General features: G+C 44.0%; 1 protein-coding gene across 1 annotated transcript in view; it reads left to right on the forward strand.

Moving 5' to 3' along the window:
- Positions 1 to 8,706: 8,706 nt before the first annotated feature.
- PCYT1B (phosphate cytidylyltransferase 1, choline, beta) overlaps positions 8,707 to 23,347 on the forward strand; it is a gene marked incomplete at its 5' end in the record, with an annotated part of 17,002 nt that continues 2,361 nt past the window's right edge. The window contains 6 exons of the mRNA XM_010155115.1: positions 8,707 to 8,806; positions 10,268 to 10,384; positions 14,054 to 14,205; positions 15,120 to 15,198; positions 18,212 to 18,354; positions 20,825 to 21,013. Coding sequence (XP_010153417.1) covers positions 8,707 to 8,806; positions 10,268 to 10,384; positions 14,054 to 14,205; positions 15,120 to 15,198; positions 18,212 to 18,354; positions 20,825 to 21,013 — 780 coding nt within the window. The remainder of the gene's footprint in view (positions 8,807 to 10,267; positions 10,385 to 14,053; positions 14,206 to 15,119; positions 15,199 to 18,211; positions 18,355 to 20,824; positions 21,014 to 23,347) is intronic.

Consider the following 23,347-nt stretch of genomic DNA (forward strand, 5'->3'; position numbering starts at 1 on the left):
AAATTATATATTATATATAATATATAAATTATATATAATATCCCATGGGATCAAAAGTTTACTTTGATCTCAACAAGACTATGGTCCCACATGTAGGCAGCTCCTTGAAGGATCAGCGTGCACCTCGAGAATTACCAGTCCTTAGCCTGAGAGAAACAGACAGGCATTTCCACACACCTTGTTCAGGAAGACAGTTCCAGATGGTGTCTTTCACAAAAGGAAACAATGGCAATTTATAAGGACAGTGCTGCAGATAAAGCAAAACCAAACACACATTGAAACTTACTTGAAAACAAACTTCAAAACATACTGCTTGGTCTCATCTTTCCCTTGAATATGCTGAGAGCTTCTTTCCTTCGTATTTCACATCTGTGTCATCCAACACAGGCCTCAGTGAGAACATCTGGGGCAGTGCTGCTGGGACTTGGGTACTGATGTCTTATTTCCGCGCGGGCTGAAGTCCTTGGGCTTAGGCCAGCTAAGGGCGTGCAGGGCAATGAAATGTACGATTCCATCGCAATACCTGCCTCGTTGTGCTTTGAGTCTAATGTGAGATTAAGCCCAGATCAGCAATACAGGCTCTTCTGCAGCACTTAAAGTTAGACACAACTTAATGAGCCTTAAGAAACTAGGTAAGCAGAAAACCACCTGAATTGCTGAGGTGACCTACAAGGGAGGACAGGGAGTAGACAGGTAAGTGGTAGGTTTGGCCTGTGCTTGTGGGGATGTTGGTGGGTACAGGACCAGTCAGGAATTAAGCAGCAGTTGTTGTGAATTTAAAGTAAAGTGAGTCTATCTTCAAGATGACATAAAGAAGCAGACAGGTGCTTTTTGCTCTGCCTGCTCTGTCCCTGGCAATGTGACACCAGGAAGACCGGGATGTTCCTGAGATTATGGTTATGTGACATACACGCTACCATCAGACGCCTGTTCCCAGAAAGCTGCGACCAGATCCCATTTGCCTCTGCAGGAAAGGCATCAGGGTCCTGTGTGGAAGTACCCAACTAGTTTTTTCTGCTTAGCATCACCACTGCAAGGACAGAGACTAGCTGGAGACTTAGGATCCATCCATATGGCACATAAAACGTGTTCTGCCAAGGCACTGTAAGCATCAGGGCCATTTGAGGTTCACCCTGGCAATCCCAGTGCCTGCTGCTGGGCTTATTTCTACTGCCTTGTCTTAAGATTCAGAGGCTACAGTCTTTTACAATTCCATAGGGATTAGGCACCAAATACCTTGGGACCACTGAATCTACACTACTTCGGAGAATGAGAGTCAGGTACAATTGAAGATCACAGCTGTCACATCATTTTAGGTGTCAGCTGATTTAGCTATTTTGTTTATAATTTTTTTAGAAGAAATTAGAGTACATGAATTTTTTTTTCTCAAATTATTCAAATACATTTGGATTTTTTTTTTTAATTGAAGGGTAGAGGAGAAAGTTTCAGTACTTTCACTCATTAGAGCTGTATAATGGTTTAAGGGAGCACTGGACTCTTCTAGATGCTTTCCCTGTTGCTGCTGTTAAGCACAAAATTTGAAATAATTGCAAGAAAAGTGTGTATACTGTGGATGCCTACATTTTCATCCCTGGATGCCTTACTCCCTTCATATTTGCAAACTGTTTTGAGAGGGCCTGATGCAACCTCTAGAATATTTCGGATCTTTTATTTCCATGAGCTTCCATGGATCTTCATATTTATCTTTCCTGTGTCACTGTATATGTAGCTTGAGTCAGAGGACCTGATGACGAATTTAGGGAGTTTTGTTGTGTTTATGAAGTGTCCCATGCATCTGTCTCTCTCTCACGAGATGTTATGACTTAGGGGGTCTGCCATCTGTTTACTTCAAAATAGAACTAAGCATAAACAGATATGTGAAGAGCCTTACATTGGAGGAACCCAAAATGACTTTATTTGACCAAATATATTCTTGGTCCTTTACACATTGGGTTTTGCTCAGGATTAATTTTCGTTTTCATAAATGTTGGCTACTACATAAAAGCACAAACCCATAAAAACATGCCAGATGTGGTTTGTGCTTGGGGACACATAGCAATCTTTGCAGCACATTAAAAAAAAATTGCCTGTGGAGACCAAAAATCTACCATGATGTGCCTTTACTACATCAAAGGATATGTAATTGGTGTATGTTCCAAAAAGCCATAGTCTCTGCAAAGACATGTTGAAATATGTGTGTCAGATATACAGAACTACAGCTGTTTTTCATAGGATTCACAGATGACATATAAACATAGGGAACAAACATTACATTCCATGTATTGTATTCCTTGCTTGCATATATGCAGTGCTATTTTAGAAGCAGCTTTTATTAGGAGAATATTGAGTCCTAAACAGTGCTGTTGTTGCTACTCTGAAAGTTTGTGTCATATCTTTAAAAAGGATTAGAACTTCCCCCTCCTCAGAAACATATAGAACATTATAACGTAACGTATAAAACGTAGAAAGAGAGCCAGCACATACACGGATGTGGAGCAGAAGACATGTGGAATAAGGAGCCGATTACTGACTACTTGGGCCAGAAGTGTGCAGAGCGTGTAGCGCACATCCAGGATCGAGCACAGGCACTCCGTGCAGCCAGAAATGTCTGTCCCAATACATGCCTATACCTTCGTTTCCATGTAATCCACTTTCCTTTTCTACACACACGTAAACAGATGTCATCAGGTGATAGAGAAGCTCTTGTGAAAGGCACTGGATGAATCAGGGATCTGTTAGAGAAGCCCAGTGCACTCCCTATGGGAAAATAGTTCTTCCCAGGCTGCTTCTGCCTGCCAGCTGGGGAACCACAGAGAGTACGTGTCTCCTGTGCAGGAAGAATAACTTCTTTTTCCCTTTTTTTTTCCTTTTGTTTCAACATAGCTCTGTTTTAAGTAATGGTTTATAGGAAACACTGTGCTACATCTGCCATGAAGTAATTGATACAAGTTAAGTATTTTTATGTAGAAGTACAAGTAGAGATTGAACACTGGGCCAAATTCACCCAAGATCTTTGCTATAACTCAGTTGCTTTCAGTAGATTAACCCTTGCCTATGTTAAAGCTGAAGTTAGGTCCTTTGAAGCCTACACCAGTTGTGCACAGTAATGTGCAAGTCAAAAGAAACGGGTCTTAGAAATCCAAAATATATGAATTGACGTTATTTGCAGTTTCTGGATTGATCAAGGAAACACTGAGTGGCGTTAGAGCAGTGGTTAGACGTTTTTGGTCTGTTAACCATGGCCAACCCTCAGCATTAATCATGGGCCAGCAAACACCGGCCATTCAGCTTTGAATTGCAAAGGCACTAAGGGCAGTTTTGTTCCGCGGTCATTGCAATGTCCTCATTTCGCGAGGAGGGCTGCCGGCTGCTGCTTGGTAACCAGTGCCCTGTTGAAAGAGCCACGTACTTCTTTATCCTGACATACTGCATATCCTTCCTCAGTATCAGGACATCTGACGGCTTGTTGAAGTCTCCAGCCATCTGACAGGACCTAGGCTCACAGGCTGCCCGCTGCCCTAGCTGCAGTTTGTTCTTTCAAGGAGTCCTACCTGGGTCATTTTTATGCAGTGCTCTTCCCAGCTGTGCTCCCAGCTGTGCTCGAGGGGCAGGCCCAGATGGGTCACCTGCTGAGGGTCACATTTCCACATGATGATCATGGAGATTGAAGTGCTTCCTTGGCAGTTCTTTTGCTTGAGCTTTGCTTGACCTGGGGCCTATCCTACCTCTAGAATGGATTTTATTTTCTAAGTAACATGTTCCAGTTCAGTCAAAAGTCATGGCTGTCATGCAGGGATCTTGTCACGAAATTGTTTGGCCTTTTGCAAATATTAGACTAGATTATATAATAGTTGTTCTAGTTTCATAATCTATGAATCTGTACATATATACATCATTGTGCTTCTTGAGAAGGCAGTGAAAGCCGCTTTTCTTCTATTATATCTTCACTTTGTAATTGCATCTTGCATTTAATCATTACTGACTTAATACTAATGACAAGCAAAATATATTGGCTTGAAGATAAAGCCCAGAAAAAAGCAATTGTGAATAAGGCAATGTGAAATGCTTGCAAAGAGATATATTTTTAAAATTATTCTTATTAGGTTAGTTTGCCTTTAGTTTTAGTTTTCATTCTGAGTCAGCAGAACTGTGGGAGAACAGGCTGGAGTTTCTTTTGATACATGCGTTAATATTGGAACTGCTAGTGAAAAGTTTACCTGGAGGCACCCAGCAGTAGCATTAAATTACAACTTAACTGCTCATAAATTTACCTGTTTGGGTCAAGGTTACTAAAGGCAATACATGACACAACATGGTTTTCATTTTTCACAACGTTGACTGCCTGAACTTTTAAGAGAAGACCTTGGTAGTCCTTAACATAAGTTCTTCCACTTGCCAAGGGTCTTCATACTTCAGAACCTCAGCATGTATTTTTAGTTCTCTCTCAAGCGTTTTGATAGTATTTTTCTCTTAAATGTCTCTTAAATTGATGTCAGGTTTTTTTGCTCTGTAATTATTGTTTGCCAATATCAGGAGCAGGTTCCCAAAATAATCTTTCCTCATATGAGTAGATCTTACCCATGTGATTTATTCCAGTGAAATCAGTTATCTGTTTTAAATACTGCCTCTGAGATAAAAGGTGATTACAGCATCAGACCTCCCACAGAATTTGGCTACCAGCTTAATTGTTCTATAAGCACCGGCCCAGCCTGCTCTACCAAGTTTCGTAGCCGTACTGGTTCAAGATTTTCTTAGACCTTTGTTGATGGCAAAATCTTAGATGACGATACAACTATTACCTCTACGAAGAGAACAACATTTTTGTCTGTGTCGTGGGGAGGGAGATAGCGTAGCTGTGCCAACCAGGGGAAAAAAAAAAAAAAGGAAAAAAACCAAAAAGAAAATAGTAGCTCCTTCCATTAGCACAGGTTATATACAATCACCCTGCAGGCAGAGTTACAATGGCAGATGCACTGTGACATTGGTGGGTCTACATTTGCCCATTTAAAAAAATATTTCTGTCTTCCTTGCTGCTATGTAAAAAACCAAAACCAAAACCAAAAACCAACATACAGCAAACGATAACACAATTAATTATTTCCTATTACAGGCTGTAAACAAAAGAAAGGGTGTGGAGGTGCCGTGCTTTTGACCTGTTATTTCAGGGGTATGACTCCTGCTCCTCTACAGATCACCGACCACTTCCTTTTAATCCACTGGAAACATAGGCTATGAATGTTTGTCTGCTGACTAGCAGCTAACTTAAATGGCTACAGTAGCCTAAGAGACTACAAAGAGTGATAATTAAAAGGCAGCATCAAGATACACCTGAAAATAGCTGCGTCTCGCTGTCATGTAGGGTTTCTTCATAGAGTATCCCAGCCACAGAACCAGCTCGGGGCTGCCTACCACACTGCACTCCCATCTTTGGGCTGCTCTCTTCTTAAATGCAGTGGGGGGGTTACAAAGACGTTACTGGGTGCAAATGGAGCTGTGAGGTGCTTGCTGGGAAGCCCCCCTTTACCTACCTTCTTTTTCTTGATGTTTATTGAGCATCATTCGGTTATTCTGCAAATTTGTGAGAATGCAAGTAAGACGCTCTTTAAACTTGTCATAGTTTCTGACATGCAAGGGTTATTGGACATGATGTTTTTGCATTCGTTCATTTGTAGGAAGTGAATTTAGTTATGGTGGAACGCAGAGTCTTCATTCCCGGGAAATAAGACTTGCATTGCAAGAGTTTTTTAACAACTTGTGAAGGAAGTATTATTAACGAGTCCTAATATTACAATGCCTTCTGCATTTATGGCATGTAAGAGGCTTTCTCTAGATACCACATGTTAATAACACAGGAACAGTGTGGCATTTCACTGCTTAAATGAAAGTAGGGTCTCCCTGCTGACACCAGGTGTAAGGTGCTTACATCATCAAAGATAACTGCAAAGTGTGAGCACCGTGTAAATAGTTTTCTATTCCTAGCTATTAAAGCTCCAGAAACTGGAAGAGTTACCAGTTCAAGCACTATAAACTACCTTGCAGTTAACAGGGAAAGGCAACAAAAATAATCAAAGTTGTGGACCTACTTCCATACAAGGTACAAATAAATGAGGTAAAGCTCTTCAGCCTGGAAAGCGTGACTGAGGGGGTAAAAGAGAGAGACAGAGAATAGCTGAGTACAGGTGAATTTACTGAAGCTTCCAGGACAAGAATATCAAATAATGCAAGGAGGAGGCAGGTGCTGAACAAACAAAATGAGATAATTCATCACTGAACTCACACAGGCTACAGAGCACCCTGCAACAGCGTGATGCAGATCTCAGAAGCTTACCTTGGTCCGAAATAGGAGGCTAATCTGACTTGCTTGACTAATCACAAAATGTAAATGCCTAAAAAATAACGAAGGCACAGATGAAGGGAAAAATCTGGCCGAGAAAGACAGAAGTACATTTGCACAGTCTTTGTCTAATCATCTGTTTATTGGCAAAACTATAGTGAACTTCACAAAGTACTTTAGTGGATTAACCAAAATGAAAAAGCTGCTACATAAATTACTTGCTGTCTTCTCCCAATTCTAGTTATTACTGACAAGAAACTGGAAAGAATACAAATAATTATATTACTATAAAAGGAAGAAATTTGATAAATTATTTGGGTTTTTTTAATAATTTATTGAAATATTTTATCTTATGCTATAATATGCAAACCAAATCGTCTCATTTTACTCAAAAGGTGTTTTTGTTAAGCTCAGCAACATTTTTTCTAGGCCAGGCAAAATGAAATAAGGTTGGATAGTCATTGGGAAGCTGTTGCTGTGTTTTACTTGATCTGACAGCACATGGTATTTATGCATTTCTCTATGTGGCTTTGATAGAATATTGCTGATTTTCGTCTACTGTATTTAATGTATATTCATGTCCAGTGACTGACAGGTCACAGAGTAGCGGGAATATTGACAAGTCTGGTTCTAAGCCCTTGGTTGTAATGCAAGCTTTAATGATGAATATTTACAAAAGCCGGGCTGATGGGAAGCAGATAGAGGTGGTTCTCCATTGAGCAGAATCCAAAAGAAAAATCTTGGTGTTGCAAAGGTGTTTGCATGAATAAAAAGCACCACTGCCTTTGCCTAGGGAGAAAAAAATACCTTGCTGCAAACCAGGCCTATTTTCTTCAAATAATCTCCAAGCTAGGAGCCTCTAATCTCCAAGCCTCTGCCAAGCTAGGATCTGATTACCAGTTTGCAGGCCTCAGACCATAGCCATTATTGTTTTAACATTTCTGCCTTCCTCTTTATCCCAGCATGAACCAGGCTGTACGGGCTGCTGTGTAACTTGACCTTGCTTGGAGATAAAAAGACAGGTTAGCACACAGTGATCGCAAAGACAGAAGCAAAAAGACAGTGTTTAGAAAATAAAGGAAGGAGCTGGCACGCTGTGATTATGTGTAATGTTCTATGCTGTGCGGCGTGGGTGGCCTGAAGAACAGTGCCCATCCGCAAAACCCAGACAGAAACTTGGACTTGGTTGTAGTTTCTCCATTTTTAACCTTATTTGTGCAGAGAAGCTGTGATTTTCATCACTAGGATATTAATGTTACCTCAGGTGATTTCCTGCAACACTGAAGATGAAGGAAAAAAAGGAAAGAAAAATGGAAGGAGAGAAAAAAAAGAAATCACTTAAAATTTTTAGTGCTTTCGGTAAACAAAATGAATAGTAAAACAGCACAAAGAGTTGGATATGAATCTTTGAGCTCACTTTGCTTAAAAGTCTTTGCTGCTGTTCACTAATGTCCTCTGATCTTTCCATGCAACAAGCCACTGAGCCCAGTGGTCAGCAGCAATTAGGCATGACACGTCTTAAAGTGCCTCAGGGTGCTAAATAAAAAAAATGCTTGGTGATTAAGCATTTAGCATCCAAAAGCTGAAAAAAAAGTGTAAAGGGGAAGAGAGATTCTGCTCAACCATAGGTGCTCAGACTGATAAGACAGCTGTGCATTGCACAAATGGTCACTCAAAACCAAGCCAGGCCACAGCTTCAAGGCCACAAGGTCCCAGCTAAATCATGGTGGAGACAAAGTTAAGTGATATATTTCAGCTTGTCTCTACCACCACCTCATCTCTCAAAAACAAAGCAACCCAAAACTCAGCTCGTGGTAGTTTGCTGTTTCTATGATTTCATAAAGGTTTCATGCCAAGAGCAGTACAAGCGTGTTTTTTCATATCAGACCATATGGCAGATAATAAATATCTGAGGTTCTGTTCACTGATAACTTCCTACATAGGCATGGACAGCTAAATTTCTAAATCCCTGTTAGTTTTTCCAGCTGTCGTTTGCACATGGCAGAATACATTCTGCATCTTAGGCCTCTGGACTCACTGCGACCAAACCAAGGATTAATTTGTCAGGACATCGAATCTGGCTTCAACCCCGGCAAATGGAAAAGTTATGTACCTGCACCAACTTCAGAAATGCTTGAGCTTCTCAACGGAGACAAAGCATTAAGTTGCATGGTGTGTTTGGGAAGCTTTACTTTCCTCATCGTTTTACCTTGTGTGAATTGTGTATGCTCAGGGGTAACCAAAAATCAGAAATCCCCAGGGAACAAACCAGCATTAAGCCTGCTTACAGCATACTGCCACAGTTAAATCGTTCTTTAACTACTTGTTGGAAGAAACAAACTGACTGACTTTGTGGGTTTTTTCCCTTCCAGACTCTGACAGCACCCGCTCCATTTGCAGACGAAACAAGCTGTCAGTGCCAAGCCCCCCATGAGAAGTTAACCATTGCACAAGCCCGTCTGGGAACACCGGGTACGTGTAGAGAGCAACATCAGCAGCACCGTGGGTGCCCCCAAAGCACAGGTTCTCCCCTACAAGCACCTGTCCATGCTCACTTGTGCCTTCTGCTTGGAAGCAGAAAGGCCAGCCTGGTATGTGGTGCTGTCAGTTAATAGGGAAGGAACCAGTGGCTAGAGGGCCATTATCTTCTTCTAGAGAAAGAACAAGAGAAAATGTTTCAACTTAAGAGTTGGATGCTTCTGTGGATGTCTGCGTGTTGCTTGGAAGGAAGGCTTGCCAGCCTACAGTTGGGTTGTGTAGTGGCCACTTCCTGGATTCTCTTCTTGTACTGCCTCTGTATTCTGGGAAACCTTTTCTTTCACTCATGTTCTTACTGATCACGTCAGACCTTAAGTGGCCCTAAAGGCCATTTGCCCTTGGAAAGGAAACTGTGCCAAATTTTGGAACTCTTTATCTGGACAGTTTTTCCAGTCCTACCTTTCTGATTGGGCTAGGGAAACAGGATGATTTCATATGAAATCCCAAATACATACTTCAAACCCCCTAAATTCCATGAGATTCTTTACAAAAAAGCCTTCGTATACTTATTTTACATATTTAAAATAAGCTTTTAAAGTACGTACAGTTTATAGAGGTAATCCCCAGCCTTCCAGTCAGCTCTGCAAGGAACAATGTTGCCCCCATATTTCCATGGACTCCTGGATGTCCTGACAGCAGAGATCTCTCTGTAGCATCGAAGCACAGTCCATGGAGGTTGTGCTCTGTTGCTCTCATCTCTGCTGTCCTTTTGCTTGGAGGTGACTTCTCTGTGGCACAGCTGCCAGGCGTGTCATTTGGTAAAGCAAGTCCTTTTTCTGTCTGGAGGCTGCTGCTGAAGTTGTCATACAGAAAGCAAAAGTTATAAGGGTGATAGCAGGAGGATGATAAGTTATAAGGGTGATAGCAGGAGGAAAAGAAATTATAGGCTCATTGGAAGAGCTTGGGGGAAGGATGGGAAAAGGGACATGAAAGGTTTATGTGGAAGAGCTAAGGAATACATTTTTACAGTGGTGAGCTGTGGAAAAAAGGAACTCGCAGACCAGAGGGGAGGAAAAGGGAGATGATACGAAAAAATAAGGAATTTTTTTTTTAAAATCCAGAAGGCAGAACTGACTAGAAAGGCAGAGAGAAAAGAACAAGACATATGGTGGAACTCCGAATGAGGCAGGAAGATGACATTTTTGCTAAATTAGAATATGGGGATGATGGATGATAATAAATAGGGTAAGTGTGAGAGAAAACAGCAGAGAGTACAGAGAAGAACAAATAATGAGCAGGATAAAACACTGTGAGTTCACCCATGGTGCATTTTGAGCATCAGAACTGGGGTGGATCTCCACAATCATCTGATCTGGGAACAAAAATCTGTCCGGTAGAATTAAGTGCAACTTGTTTTGGGTCTGAAAAATCACTGTTGTGTTTCTTTCTCCACAGTTGACAGACCTGTCAGAGTGTATGCAGATGGGATATTTGACCTCTTCCACTCTGGCCATGCTAGAGCTCTTATGCAAGCCAAAACTCTCTTCCCAAATAGCTACTTATTAGTAGGAGGTAAGATCAGAGTTATTTATTGCACTGGATTTAGGCTTCTGTGCCTCAATACCAGAGCGTTATTGCCGTGCTCGCGCCCCCAGCTGTTTATACACTATGACTTTGAATGCTGCTTTCACTCCAGGGGCTTTCTATAGGTGATTTGCCTTGAATTACGTCTTACAATTGCATCAATTAAAGTAAAAGTCAAATTCTGCCCTCAGCAGCACAGGCACAATTCCCATTCTAGTTAAAGCGGGTGCCTGCATGACTCTGAGCTTAGAATAGCTCCATATGAATAATTTACCTTTTTCAGTTATTCGCTCAAAATTGTTCAGAGATGGAGATGAGTGAATGAGATCAACCGCTCATTTATTTCTGGCTGCTTGGTCCCTCCGTCAGCCAGGGGCAGCCCACGTTCCCTGGCTGCCAGGTCAGTACTGTGTGTACAGACCCAGCCTTCAACATCAGCAGGGAAGCTAAATCCAGCCCCTTATTGTTGGAGACCCAAATGTAGGTCATAATTTGAACGTAGTTTTCAGCTCGGAAGTGTCCCCAGGCTGGTTACTTTCTTATCGTATTTTTTTGCTGTGAATATCATCTTCTTTTGCTGTGTGGCTGACTGACAGCTGTGCAGCAGTTCGTACATGCTGAGGAGTGACCGGAGGGCGGCTGTGTCCTGCCCAGCTGGCCGTGCAAGCCCTGCTCTTGCGAGGCCTCGTAAACATGCATTTTAGTTCCAGTTTCCCTGCACCTCTGGGATTTATGCCTCACATACATATTTGATAGGACAAGGGGCAATGGCTTTAAATTGAAAGCAGGTAGATTAGGGTAGATTTAGATGAGATACGAAGAAGAAATTCTTCCTGGAGAGGGTGGTGAGGCACGGGAACAGGTTGCCCAGAGAAGCTGTGGATGCCCCATCCCTGGATGTGTTCAAGGCCCGGCTGGATGAAGCTTTGAGCAACCTGGTCTAGTGGAAGGTGTCCCTGCCCATGGCAGGGGGGTTGGAACTGGATGGTCCTTCAGGTCCCTTCCAACCCAAACCTCTCTGTGACTCCACAGTAACCTTCAGCTGCTCAAGCGCTTACATCAGTGATGATAAAGTGAATGTGAATGCAAACTTCAGACACTTTGTAAGATACGTTATTTTGTGTCTCTGTCCCAAATCAGTTAAAAGGTGTTTCCTCCAACACAAAGGAAAAGCAAAATCTTCTTATAAACACAATCTTCAGTTTTACACTTAAGTTCATTATCTGTGGCAATTCCCATGGACCTTTCTGGGTGGGAAAAGGAGACATCCCTTTGTTGTGAAGGAAACATTTAGAACTCTCTTGTTTTCCTTTGAGCCAGATAGCTTGCAGAAGCAGCAAATGCAAGTGCAAAACTGTGAGGTTTATTAAAAATGCCAGTTATGTAGGTTTTGCTGTCACTTTAAAAGGAGTAGGGGTTGTCCCAAACCAGGCAACGAGCTCTGGGGCAAAAGCCTGGCTCCTCTGGAATTTGTGACAGAGCTTCACTTTGCAGCCAGCACTCATCAGCACCTTTTCCCAGCAAGGCACCGCATCTTCAAATGCAAGTGCAAAACTGTGAGGTTTATTAAAAATGCCAGTTATGTAGGTTTTGCTGTCACTTTAAAAGGAGTAGGGGTTGTCCCAAACCAGGCAACGAGCTCTGGGGCAAAAGCCTGGCTCCTCTGGAATTTGTGACAGAGCTTCACTTTGCAGCCAGCACTCATCAGCACCTTTTCCCAGCAAGGCACCGCATCTTAGCGTGTTCAAAAAATGGGTACCTTTCCACACCCACACACAATTTGTGCTGCAAAAGCACTGGTGTTGTGTGTCTTTGTGGGCCCACAACCAACCCCTTTTATCTCTCATTGTGAAGACAATTATTTGGAGCTAAGATTTTTTTTTTTTTTTTAAGAAAACCAGGTATTTCTACCGTAGCAAATCAGTCATTAGAGCAGGATGACAAACTCAAAAGGAAATACAGAGATATTGTGTCTGCACTGTACATGGACAAACGGTACTCAAAAAATGAAACCAAACCTTTCTACAGAATTCAAGCAAAAATTACCATTTTCCAATAATTTGAGTAGATCCTTTCTTCCAGGAGAGGGTAGCTTTAAGATGACATAAAGGCTGTAAATAAATAAAAATACAATCCCAGAAGGGATCTTTCTACTGAAAATGTCTTGATCTCCATTAAATTTCTTGTCAGCAGGCATCAAAAATGACATAATAGGATAGAGTAGCATTTTGCTAGCTGAAATTCATATGTATATTATTATCTGGCTTTCAATTTTGCACAAACTCCGTGGCTATCTAAGCCTTCCTACATTTTTCCTCCTGTAAAGGTCCTTAACGACCATCACAGCAAGAACATCCATTTTAGATCTCAAAAAAGACTGCATCTTTGCCAGCGCCTTGCCTGATAGGTTGATGTTTTCAAATTGGAAAGAAGCAGCAGCCGTAGGGCTGCTCTCACACTCCCCTGCAGCACTAATAATGTTGCTTTTATCATTTGTCAAGTACATTTCCTGTTTGTCCCAGTGTCACAGGCAAGTGAGATCCAAAGGCACGGGTTTGACCTGTGGTGAAGGACAACCACTCCGTCCCAGCTATAAATGGGTTTCACATTATTCCATGTGGGGTGTCAAATGACTATCATAGCTGTAATATTGGACAGAGTTACAGTTGTGGGGACAGGCCACTGTGTTTTATGCAACATTATGTGGGTAGAAAGAGAATATCTAACTTCTATAGCCCTCTGGTAAGATGGGTGTTGCTTCCCCTCATTTTAAAAGCAATGTGGCAGAGTACTGGTACATCCAGAGATAAAGATGCAGGATTTCTGGACTTGCTCATTCCACTAGAGCATACAGTTTCTCCCAGTCCTTTCCACAGGGCTTCCTTCTGTGACTTCTCATCTGAACAGGGCACAAGCCTTACTTCTTTTCTAAGAAACCTGCTGAGATCAGAGTTAAACTCAGAGACAGATTCCTATAAAATCTGCCATGACTTTTTTCCATCAGCGTTTGTTTGGTGAGAAACTGTTGTACTGTGATTTAGACCATTGTCGGCAAATTCATCATTCAGTGTTGTTTACATAAGAACAAAATGTGGGAACAGGAGACCCAGAGAGGCTGAAAGGTCTCCATTTTTGGAAACTCAATTGGGCAGTTGGTTGCCCTGAGCAACCTGCTGTAGTTGACCCTGCTGTGAGGAGGGTGGTTGGATTACGTGATGTCCAGTGGTGCCTCCCTGCCTCAACCATTTTGTGTTACATGACGTTTGCGAGCACTCTGTCCTTGCTGAGACTGTACTTTTGGATTGTATTTAAAGCATTGTCCATCACCCCTGAAATTTCACAGCTCATGAAATCCCCATTTAGAGTGGGATTGAGTTACCCCGACACGTGCATGTACTACCGCTTGAGATATCCTACAGTATCTCACTTGGGCTTTGGCTGCAGCTCCAGAAAGGGAAGGATCTCTCAGAAGTCTATGGTTGTACCTGCCAGCCCTGAGCAGAACTCTTAGATGCCCTGGAGTACCCCAAAATTAGCTAAGCTGATTAGCTAGCTAATTAACGAAGTGTTTAAAGGAATTACCAGGAAATAGTCAACTGCTGGTCATGCTAATTCTGCTGAGTGTGGATCCATTTTGTTGATACTTCCATATTTTAGTTTGCAGTGATGATTTAACTCATAAATTCAAAGGCTTCACTGTGATGAATGAAACTGAGCGATATGAAGCCCTCAGACACTGTCGTTATGTGGATGAGGTCATCAGAGATGCACCCTGGACACTGACACCTGAGTTCCTTGAAAAACATAAGGTACCTTTCTCCCCTTATCTCTCCCTTGCCCTCTGTAGACTGGCAGCCGAGAGTAAACAGCAAGTCTGTGAAATCCTATTAGCTGGAGCAAATATTAATGCAGTTAATTCCAGTCACTGAAATCAGGAACAGGGCATTGCTTGCCTTCATCTTTGTCAGAAAATGTTGTATTTTTTCCTCAATATGCTGAGATGATTTCTGTAGTGGGATTTTTGAATGGCAAAATAACACTGAAGAATTATTCATAAATTGACTTCCGGGAAAGGAGATTGTGAACCAGGAAAGTTATCACATAGTGCTTAAAGTCCTGTTAAAGTCCTGAACTGAAGGCACATTTCTTATTAATGTCAACAGGTGCAACAATTACCCAGCAACAGTAAAAATGTCATGCGTCCTCTAAAAGGCAGGATAGAATTTCTTGTGTGCTACTGACTGTTTTGTGCTGATTATAAATCTTAACAGAAGCATAATTAACTAAGATATATTTTAATGTCCACGTCACTGGGTGATGAAAGGACAGCATGACAGTACGAGGTATACTGGTATATATGCCCAGCCCTAAGGAGGCAGAACCAATAATCCTTCCTCCGTGGTTTTGAAAGCCAAGGCTCAGTCACTTGACTTAGCTCTTCCAGTAGCAATAAAAGCGGGAGCGGGTTATCTTAGGTTTTCTACAGCATATCAGCCAGAGCAATGGTGTTAATGGCAGTGCTTCTGGAGACAAGCTTTCTGTTCCATCATCACTGACCTTGTAGGCCTAAAGCTGGTGCAATATTCTGAGTGATGGCTTTAGGATGAGAATGTCAAAAGCAAGTCAGCTCAAGTCAAGAAAAGAGGTGATGCTGTACAACAACACCCCACTGAACCACAATTCAGTGGTGGTGGTTTGTGATTCTTCTTCTGTTTACTGGCAGATTGACTTTGTAGCCCACGATGACATCCCGTACTCCTCCGCTGGCTCGGATGACGTATACAAACACATAAAGGAGGCAGGTAAGGGCAACTTAACATTTTTAGCAACTTGCATTTCAGCCTCAGCTCAAATTCTTTTACTGCCTTTTGACCACAGCTGCTGGTAGAGAAGCAGAGATAATATCACATTCTCCTACACCGAAACAGTAGGTCCTGCTGACGTCAGCAGAAAGATTCACTTTGTACAACCGCAGAGGATGTCCTTGGCTGAATTCCTGCCATAACCCCCAGGAAATCATTCAGATCTGTCATGAAAGAGTCTCGTCTGGGTTTCTAAATCTAACAGTTTTAGGGGGCACGACTAAGAGCTTTGAAAGCATGAAAATTAGTTCAGTTCCCACAGCAGCCCAGCCAAGGTCAGTGGTTTGCTGATAACTGCAAACCAAACTCCTTGACACAGCCCAGTCCTGAATATGGGCAAGCACAGGCAGCCTTCAGGAGTCATTAGGATCCACTTCTGATTTACGCTTTTCTCTACGCCGGCAGAGGGTTTAAATCAGCACCAGAGTAATTCACTCGCCATGACTATTTAGCAGTTTGGTTGACTACCGTATTGCATTGAACGTGAACATACCAGACTCATCAGGAGTTTGTCTCTTTTCAGTTCAAAGAAGCTGAATTCAATCCAAAGGGATAACGTTAAGCCACTGTTTGCCAGCAGCAGATATCCTAACACAGTGAACCGTGCGGGAGGAGGAACTGATCGTACCTTCCTTCTCCTGCTCCCTGGAGGTGATGCTTTGCACACCAGTGAATCCATCCTCTTCCTGGTCTACATAAACGTATATTGGAGGCTTAAAATTCCGGAGCAAATCTGCCTGATGGTAATCTGTCATGCAAAGTGACCTTCTCAAGCTATACCACGGCAGCAGTAGACCAGGTATTGACCCGAGCTGGAAGAAGCAGCTTTTTATAGCAGCAGTTCTTGATTGTTTTCCACTTGCAAGCCTCACTCTGGTGTCAGAGTCACACCCCTCCGCTGGGAACGGCTGTTCTACAGTTTCAGAGCCAACACCAGCTTCCTTCAGGAGGCAGTGGAACAAAGGTACCTCTGGTGAGGACAGGTCACCGAGGGACAAACAGCATACGTGCTGGACAGGCAGCTATTCTGCTCTTCTTCTGTAAGGTGCCGAGTGCACAGGACAACATGACAGGAGCCCTTGGTGTCACTGCATCGTTCCCAGACTGAGCTGGAGAGTGCCCAAACCTGGCACATCCTTCTCTGCGGTTGTTGGGCACCGGTGCAGTGCGCGCGCGTCCTGACGAGAAATTCAAACTTTGCCGAGCAGTTTGGGCTTACAGCTTCAGGGACTTGCGGCCTGGCCCGTGTCCATTGCTGCAAGATGATGGACAAGTAACTTCAGCCTTATATGGCTGAATTTTTTTATGGATAAACTGGGAATAACGCTACCTTATCTGTGAAGAGATGTGAGATCTGGTGCCCTAACGCTCCAGAACAGCATTATTAGGATAATGAATTGCCCCCTTCTCCCAGGGGCTTTGTTTTAGACCGGTGCTGTGGATGTATTTTTGCATTTTCCTTACTTGCAGTACTCCCATTTTCCCCCATCAAGTTACTGGGGAGCAGAGAAGCACACGGGAAGTGTGGAGCTCCTCGTGTAGATGCCCACGGACTCCCATTTCTCCACTTCTTTCAGTAGGTGGGAGGATGTACAGATGATGGTGAGCCGGGTAACGGTGCACTGACTAAACCTCTGCATGTCTGTGAACAATGAGTTGAGAAAATGTGAACCAGTCCAACACAGGAAGCGTATGAAAGCAGAAGCAGTGACTGAAGTTAATGTTCTCATACGTGCATTTGTGTATCGACTTGAGAACAATTCTGCTTTTGGCTTAGCAGGGGTAAGGTTTGGATTTTGTTCGTGTATTCTTGCAGCTCCTATCTGTAAAGGCTTCTGGCTCAAAGTGGGTTTCACTGCTTCCAAAAATAGTTCCCTGAGTGACTGCTGCAAGCCCGAAACACGACCAGGGAAACCTCCCTGCTCGCGATTAAAATAATCTCATTTTTAGCAGAGTATTAATTGGAGATCAGAAGGAAAAAATATCACATAGCATTTAGTTACAAGAGCCTGCTAAGCTGCTTGATTCCTTCTCCAGATCTTTTTCTAACCCTGTGAAATTAGCTAGCAGTGCCTGCCTACTCCAGCGAACGTGTGAGGATTAGTTTGCCAGTAGCTATAGCACCCTTTTAAGACCAAGCACTACTTTTTTTGCAAAACCATTTCCAGGCTTATCTTGCAGCTCTCTCAGCAGCTTGATGCTGCAATTACGAATGAGTGATAGCAGTAAATTTTTGTAGCCCTAAATAATTACTAAACCAAGGTGTGCTAGCACCCTGCTATTGTTGCCTTTGTGGCTTACATTAACAGTTCAAGTGGTCCTGGCCTGATGAGGAGCAATTAAAAGCAATATGTACCTCAGCTGTGAGGAGGAAAATACAAACAGTATTTATAAATGGCCAGTTTTTTTAGGGGCAGATCTGCCAGAGCAAGGAGCGTGGTTATGACACTGACACGGCCAAGTGGATGTGAAACGGGGGCTACAGAGACCGATACCCTCAGTCCCTACAGCGTATCTGTATTTGTTCACACTACCATTACACTTCGCCTTCCTGTTAGAAGCTGCTGGCACCTCCAAGGTGTTTTCCAGCTGTTGTAATGCATCTTTCACTCGACGGCCTGGCTTTGGCCAGGGCCAGAGGCTGGTCTGTTTTACTCTGCAGATGGTGCAGCACAGGACCAGAGGGGAGAGTGGAAATACACAGCAGAGCAGCGAACAGCCTTTCAATAGTAGAGCGGAAGGAGAGGAATAGGAAAAACAAATGGTACGGCAGCCTCGTGCCTTCCCTCAGCTCACACAGGAACAACAGGAAAGAACTGGTAATGATTTAGGCAGGATGACAAATCTTATTACGCCTTTGGTCCAGCATTCTTGTGTTCATCCTCAGCTACCTCCCGGAGTGCCTGGTCCTGCCGTGCTTTCTCAGCGGGCTTTCTTTTCCCACTTTGCTCAGGAATGTTTGTACCAACGCAGAGAACCGAAGGCATCTCCACATCGGATATCATCACAAGGATCGTCCGGGACTACGACGTGTATGCCCGGCGCAACCTCCAACGAGGCTACACCGCCAAAGAGCTGAATGTCAGCTTTATAAATGTAAGTACACCCATCTGCACGTGCCTCTGAAACGCTCTCTCCTCAGACCCTGAATGCAGAGTAAAGGTTAAGAGGTAAAAGTTCCTCCTGCTGCTTTTAAAATAGCTGGGAAGAGCTTAATTTAAAAGAACCTGGGAAGCTGAGGCTAGTTTTAATTGCTTCTATTAATTAGCAGCTTCATTTCCATCTTATGCTTTCACATTTGTAATAAAACTGCTGCTTCCTCTTCCTCGAGCTGTAGGGATTAATGACACGATTGCTTTCTTCATTCCCATTGTCAGAAGGCAGCCCAGAGGGCAAAGATTTTGGTATCCAAACTTTCTACAGCACAATAGGATAAAATCAACATCCAAAACCCCAAATGCTGAGCGGTGAGGTTACTAGGGGCAGTTAAAATGGTTTTTAAAAGACAAGGAAGCGTGTTGGGAAGCTGGTATGTACATGATGCTGAAGGCATTGGAAGCCACAAGAGGCAGGACAAGAGTGCCATTGGAAAGGATGGTTTAAATTAATCAGCTCCCACATGCCAGACTGTACCTTACCCTCCCACGAGGAGTAAACACTTTAGGACTTTTTACAAGGGCCTGTAGTGACAGGACAAGGGGTAACGGGTTTAAATTGAAAGTGGGGAGGTTTAGATTAGATATCAGGAAGAAGTACTTCCTAGATGGGGTGATGAAGCACTGGAACAGGTTGCCCAGAGAAGCTGGGCATGCCCCATCCCTGGAAGTGTTCAAGGCCAGGCTGGACGAGGCTTTGAGCAACCTGGTCTAGTGGAAGGTGTCCCTGCCCATGGCAGGGGGGTTGGAACTGGATGATCTTTAAGGTCCCTTCCAACCCAAACCATTCTGTGATTCCATGATTCTATGAAACACGTAACAGAAATGAAAGTTTACTTTCCTTCATTTTTTGTTTCAAGTCTTAAGGCCTTGAGATAACCCATATAACGGAAATCTTCCTTGTGACTGAGCTGGCTCACAGCAGGACTTCCCACCTGCTTCCCTGGAGCTGGGAAACCCCCTCCTGAAGGACCGAATTGTGTCATTTCATTGAGGGTTTTGTTTACTTTCTCCTTATTTTGAAGCCTGGCAGATAAATCACAGGGCAGACAGATTTATTTCACTGCGCTTTTTTTTTGGGGGTCTAAAAAAATCCTACTTGTAAGTACTCCACACAGAAGGATCACTATTGCAAATTTCTGTTAAATCAAGGCCCGGGGAGGGGTTCAAATTTATCCTTTAGTGGCTCTGAGGTTAAGATACTGCTGCATAAGGTATGCTTCCCCCAGTCCCAGACACTGATGTATCCTGAAGTCTCTGCTGGTGTTTGGTTACTTAGCTTACAGTAATTGACATGCAGAAATACTAACTTGCCCCAGAGGCTGTGTTTAACAAAAATACCCAAACAAACGCATAACCAAAGAAAAAAAACCCAAACAAAAAAAAACCCCAAAACACCCCAAAATGCCCCAGACCTCCAGCCTCCAGAAAAGTGCTGGTTTCCTCATTACAGTAAGGCTTGATGACTGATTAGGTGCAAAGTGAGTTCGGTTTGTGTGGATCTTGAGTATTTTGTTTGGCCTTGTAGCCTGTGAAGACGGTTCTTCTAGCGATTCATGGGCTCGAACAAAACCCACCTCAGCACTAAAAACTATTTGTTTCAACAGCAAATTCAAGTGCCCATTAAATGAAGTTCACAGGAAATTAAAAGCCAACAGGGAGCCGTGCCTCTGCGGAGACCGTGACACCTTCAAGGGCACAGCGTTAGTTTTGCCATGTGTCCTGCACATTTGAGGAGCACGGGAGCATTTCAGGACAAAAGCCCTTTAACCCTGAAGTATTTTAGAAGCTTGGCCCAACATCAGCCCCCTAACATGATCTTCCCTGTCCCTATCCTTTCTGTGTGACTTAGCAGAAAAGAGAGTAAACTCCTAATTATCAAGTCTGCTGGCCACAAGCCGCTGGCCTACGCACGTCTTGCTGTTGCAGCCAGAAGCTCCTGTATTAGCCAGGCTTGGAATCAAAGAGAGTTTTCCTTCTGCTCTGCAGAAATCCAACCCAAGAGACATTTTGGTCCAAGTTACCATCCAGGCTGGCCAGTCAGCAGTGGGCTGCGTTTGCTGGGAAACCCAAGGTGATTTGCATTTTGCTGAAGTTTGAGCTGCTGATTTCTTACTTGCACCCTTCACACAATCCGTATCGTTTTCCAAGCACACTCAGTTTGGAAATACGGAGAGATTTGTGCAGTGGATTAAACACAGTAATCACACAAGATGGTCTTTCCAGTGTGCACCTTCTGCATTTCATGCCAAAAATGTTAAATTTGCATCTATAAAAATAACGTGGGCATAGTTAACCAAGGCCATATGTATTGGGGTACATTAGTGCAGTTTTTCCCTTCTTCTCAACTGTCAGTGGCTAATCATTTCCAAGTACCTCTATATTAATCTCTGTCCACACTTTTAAAACAGGAGAAGAAATACCGCTTTCAAAACCAAGTGGACAAAATGAAAGAAAAAGTCAAGAATGTGGAGGAAAAGTCAAAGGAATTTGTTTACAAGGTGGAAGAGAAAAGCCATGACCTCATTCAGAAATGGGAGGAAAAGTCAAGGGAATTCATTGGCAACTTTTTAGAGCTGTTTGGACCCGATGGAGCCTGGGTAGGTATTCTGCCATCCCAGGAAGTCTGAGTGTTTTGTATTTATCTTCTGTCATGCAGATCAAGAGCAGATTCTTTTGCTGCAGTCTTTGTTTTGAAAGCCAGAACAGTAGGGTAAGGCCAAACCTGCTCCCTGAATCCAATAACGCGTGCCAGTACTGCAGCGGGAGGATTTGTCGCTTCTGGCTGTTGCTTCCTGGGGGTAATTTCTGTCTTCGGTGAAGGTGCGGTGCTGAATGCGACACTGCACTCAACAGGGCTGCATCACGGCAAGGCATAAGCACGCGGCCTAATACAGCCTGTCCTCCCCGCTCTGCCTAAACGAGACTAGACAGACATCCGGGGGGATTACGCATGGCAGGTGCCGAGGGAAACGGGCACCAAGAAGTTTTTCAGCAGTTCTCTTCATGCTCTGTACTCAGTAGTAGATGACAACAATTTTCTAACCTTAAAAACTACTGATTTGAAGTCCCCAGAGGTGATTTTGCATGTCAGGTGGCCACGCAGGTTACTGACCTAGGAATCTAGCTCAGGCAGGACGGAAACCCTTTGGAAGCCTTCCTCTGTGGGTGCTGGCTCCACAGACCCCATTTGCCAAAGGTACCCAGGGGCCTTGGAAGGGCAGTTGGGAGTCTAACAGCATCCTTCTGGGGAGAAAGCCCAGGGCTGTGCCTGCTTAAACCAAAGTCATGCACTGCACGAGGTGTGAGTTGGTGATGGGGGATGGTCCTGTGGTCACGGGTGCTGAATAAATAAAACTAATGCTAACAGAGCACGTGAAGCCCACAGGAGATGAGTTTGGCTGTGCGGAGAGAGAAAAAGAATTTCCAAGCCTTGATCCAATTCCCCAGGCTCTAGCCACTCAACACTGCACACTGATGGCGTTTTTAAAAATCCTTTGCTAATCAAACATTTTACCAAATTCGATTAGAGAAGAGCTGCTCTGCAAAGGTCTCTGAAGGGGGTGAAGGTGGCCTCCTGTTTCCCGAGTTCATGTCCCCACGACAGAGCAGGAAATCTGGTGCAACCACAGAGACCTTTGCTAAGAACGAGAGCAAAATCCCCGTGCAGCGTTGCAGGAAAAGCGTCGGTGACAGCAAGCTGAGAGGTGGTGTGGCTTTTTAAAAATCAGTTTGAGCCTTGCAACAGGAAAGACTTTTAAAATAATGATAACTCGCTATTAGTGTCAAAACCGTTATTAATGTTAATTTGCCTTATCACTGTTAGTTAGATGTTGCTTTTAATGTTGACATTAAAAGTATGGGAATCGTTACGGGCGTGCTAGATTCCTAGATCAGTAATTTGCATGTCATTAATATGCTATTATTATTTCACAAATAATTATTATAATACGCTTTATGCTAGCATCAGTTTTCCAAAAGTAAGGGCCACGTAACCTACCAGCAAGATCCATCTCCGAGAAAGGTCAGCGTGTCAGGTTTGAAACGCCAAGGCCATCGCCAGTTCTGCCCACCTGTGCTATCCCCTGCCTGCGTTTTTTTCCGCGAGGGTGTCACTGAGGGGTCAGAAACACCGACTGAAGCAGCACGAAACCTCTGTCCTGGCTGGAGAGGGGACCACCGCACGGCCCGGCACGGAGGCCTAATGGCAGAGAGGCCGCTCCACGGAAGTGGAAAGCAGCGGGGGTTCCCTCCACCTTTGCTCAGACACGTACGAGCGGGCAGCTGCTCCGCGGGTCAGCAGAGAGAAAGCAAGGCTGGCAGGGCAGGGCTTCCACGCCGATCTCCCTCTTGGAGCAGGCCGTGTGTCCCTCCAAAGGGCCCGTTTCTCTCTACTCTGTGCACAGAGGGCATCGGGGATGGCCATGCCAGGAAGTGGCTGCATCACATCAGTCTGTGGGGCTCAGGGGAACCTTATGGGTTGCAACTGGAACCCAGAGCCGGCGTTTAGGCAACGCCATGTGTCCACAGCCTGGACTCGAGCATGGCTGGAAGAGCCAGCTGCTCCAAAGCAGCAGTCCTCCGTAACGCCCAACGGGCAGGCGCGTTGTAAAGCAAAGGGATATCCACACGTAGGCAGGAAAATTCAGAAACAGGCAAAATAGTTTTGCAAGTTCGCCAAAAGCAAAGCTTTTTCTCCCTAAACCAGTTGGGTGTACCTGACCCAAGGCTTGGAAATGATTTTCCCACCCCTGGTCAAGGTCCAGGGTGCACCCAGCCTTGTCTAAGGGAGCCATCGACACTCCTCCCGCTTCCTTCAGCGCAGAGCGTCCCCCGGCCAGGCAGACCTTGCCTGTGAGGGGTACGACTTACTGACCCTGCTGGGGCACAGCTGGAGGGGAAGGTCCTGCTGGAGGCGAGGGAATTACACCACC

This window comes from Eurypyga helias, unplaced genomic scaffold, assembly GCF_000690775.1.
Source record: "Eurypyga helias isolate BGI_N326 unplaced genomic scaffold, ASM69077v1 scaffold37660, whole genome shotgun sequence".
NCBI lineage: Eukaryota > Metazoa > Chordata > Aves > Eurypygiformes > Eurypygidae > Eurypyga > Eurypyga helias.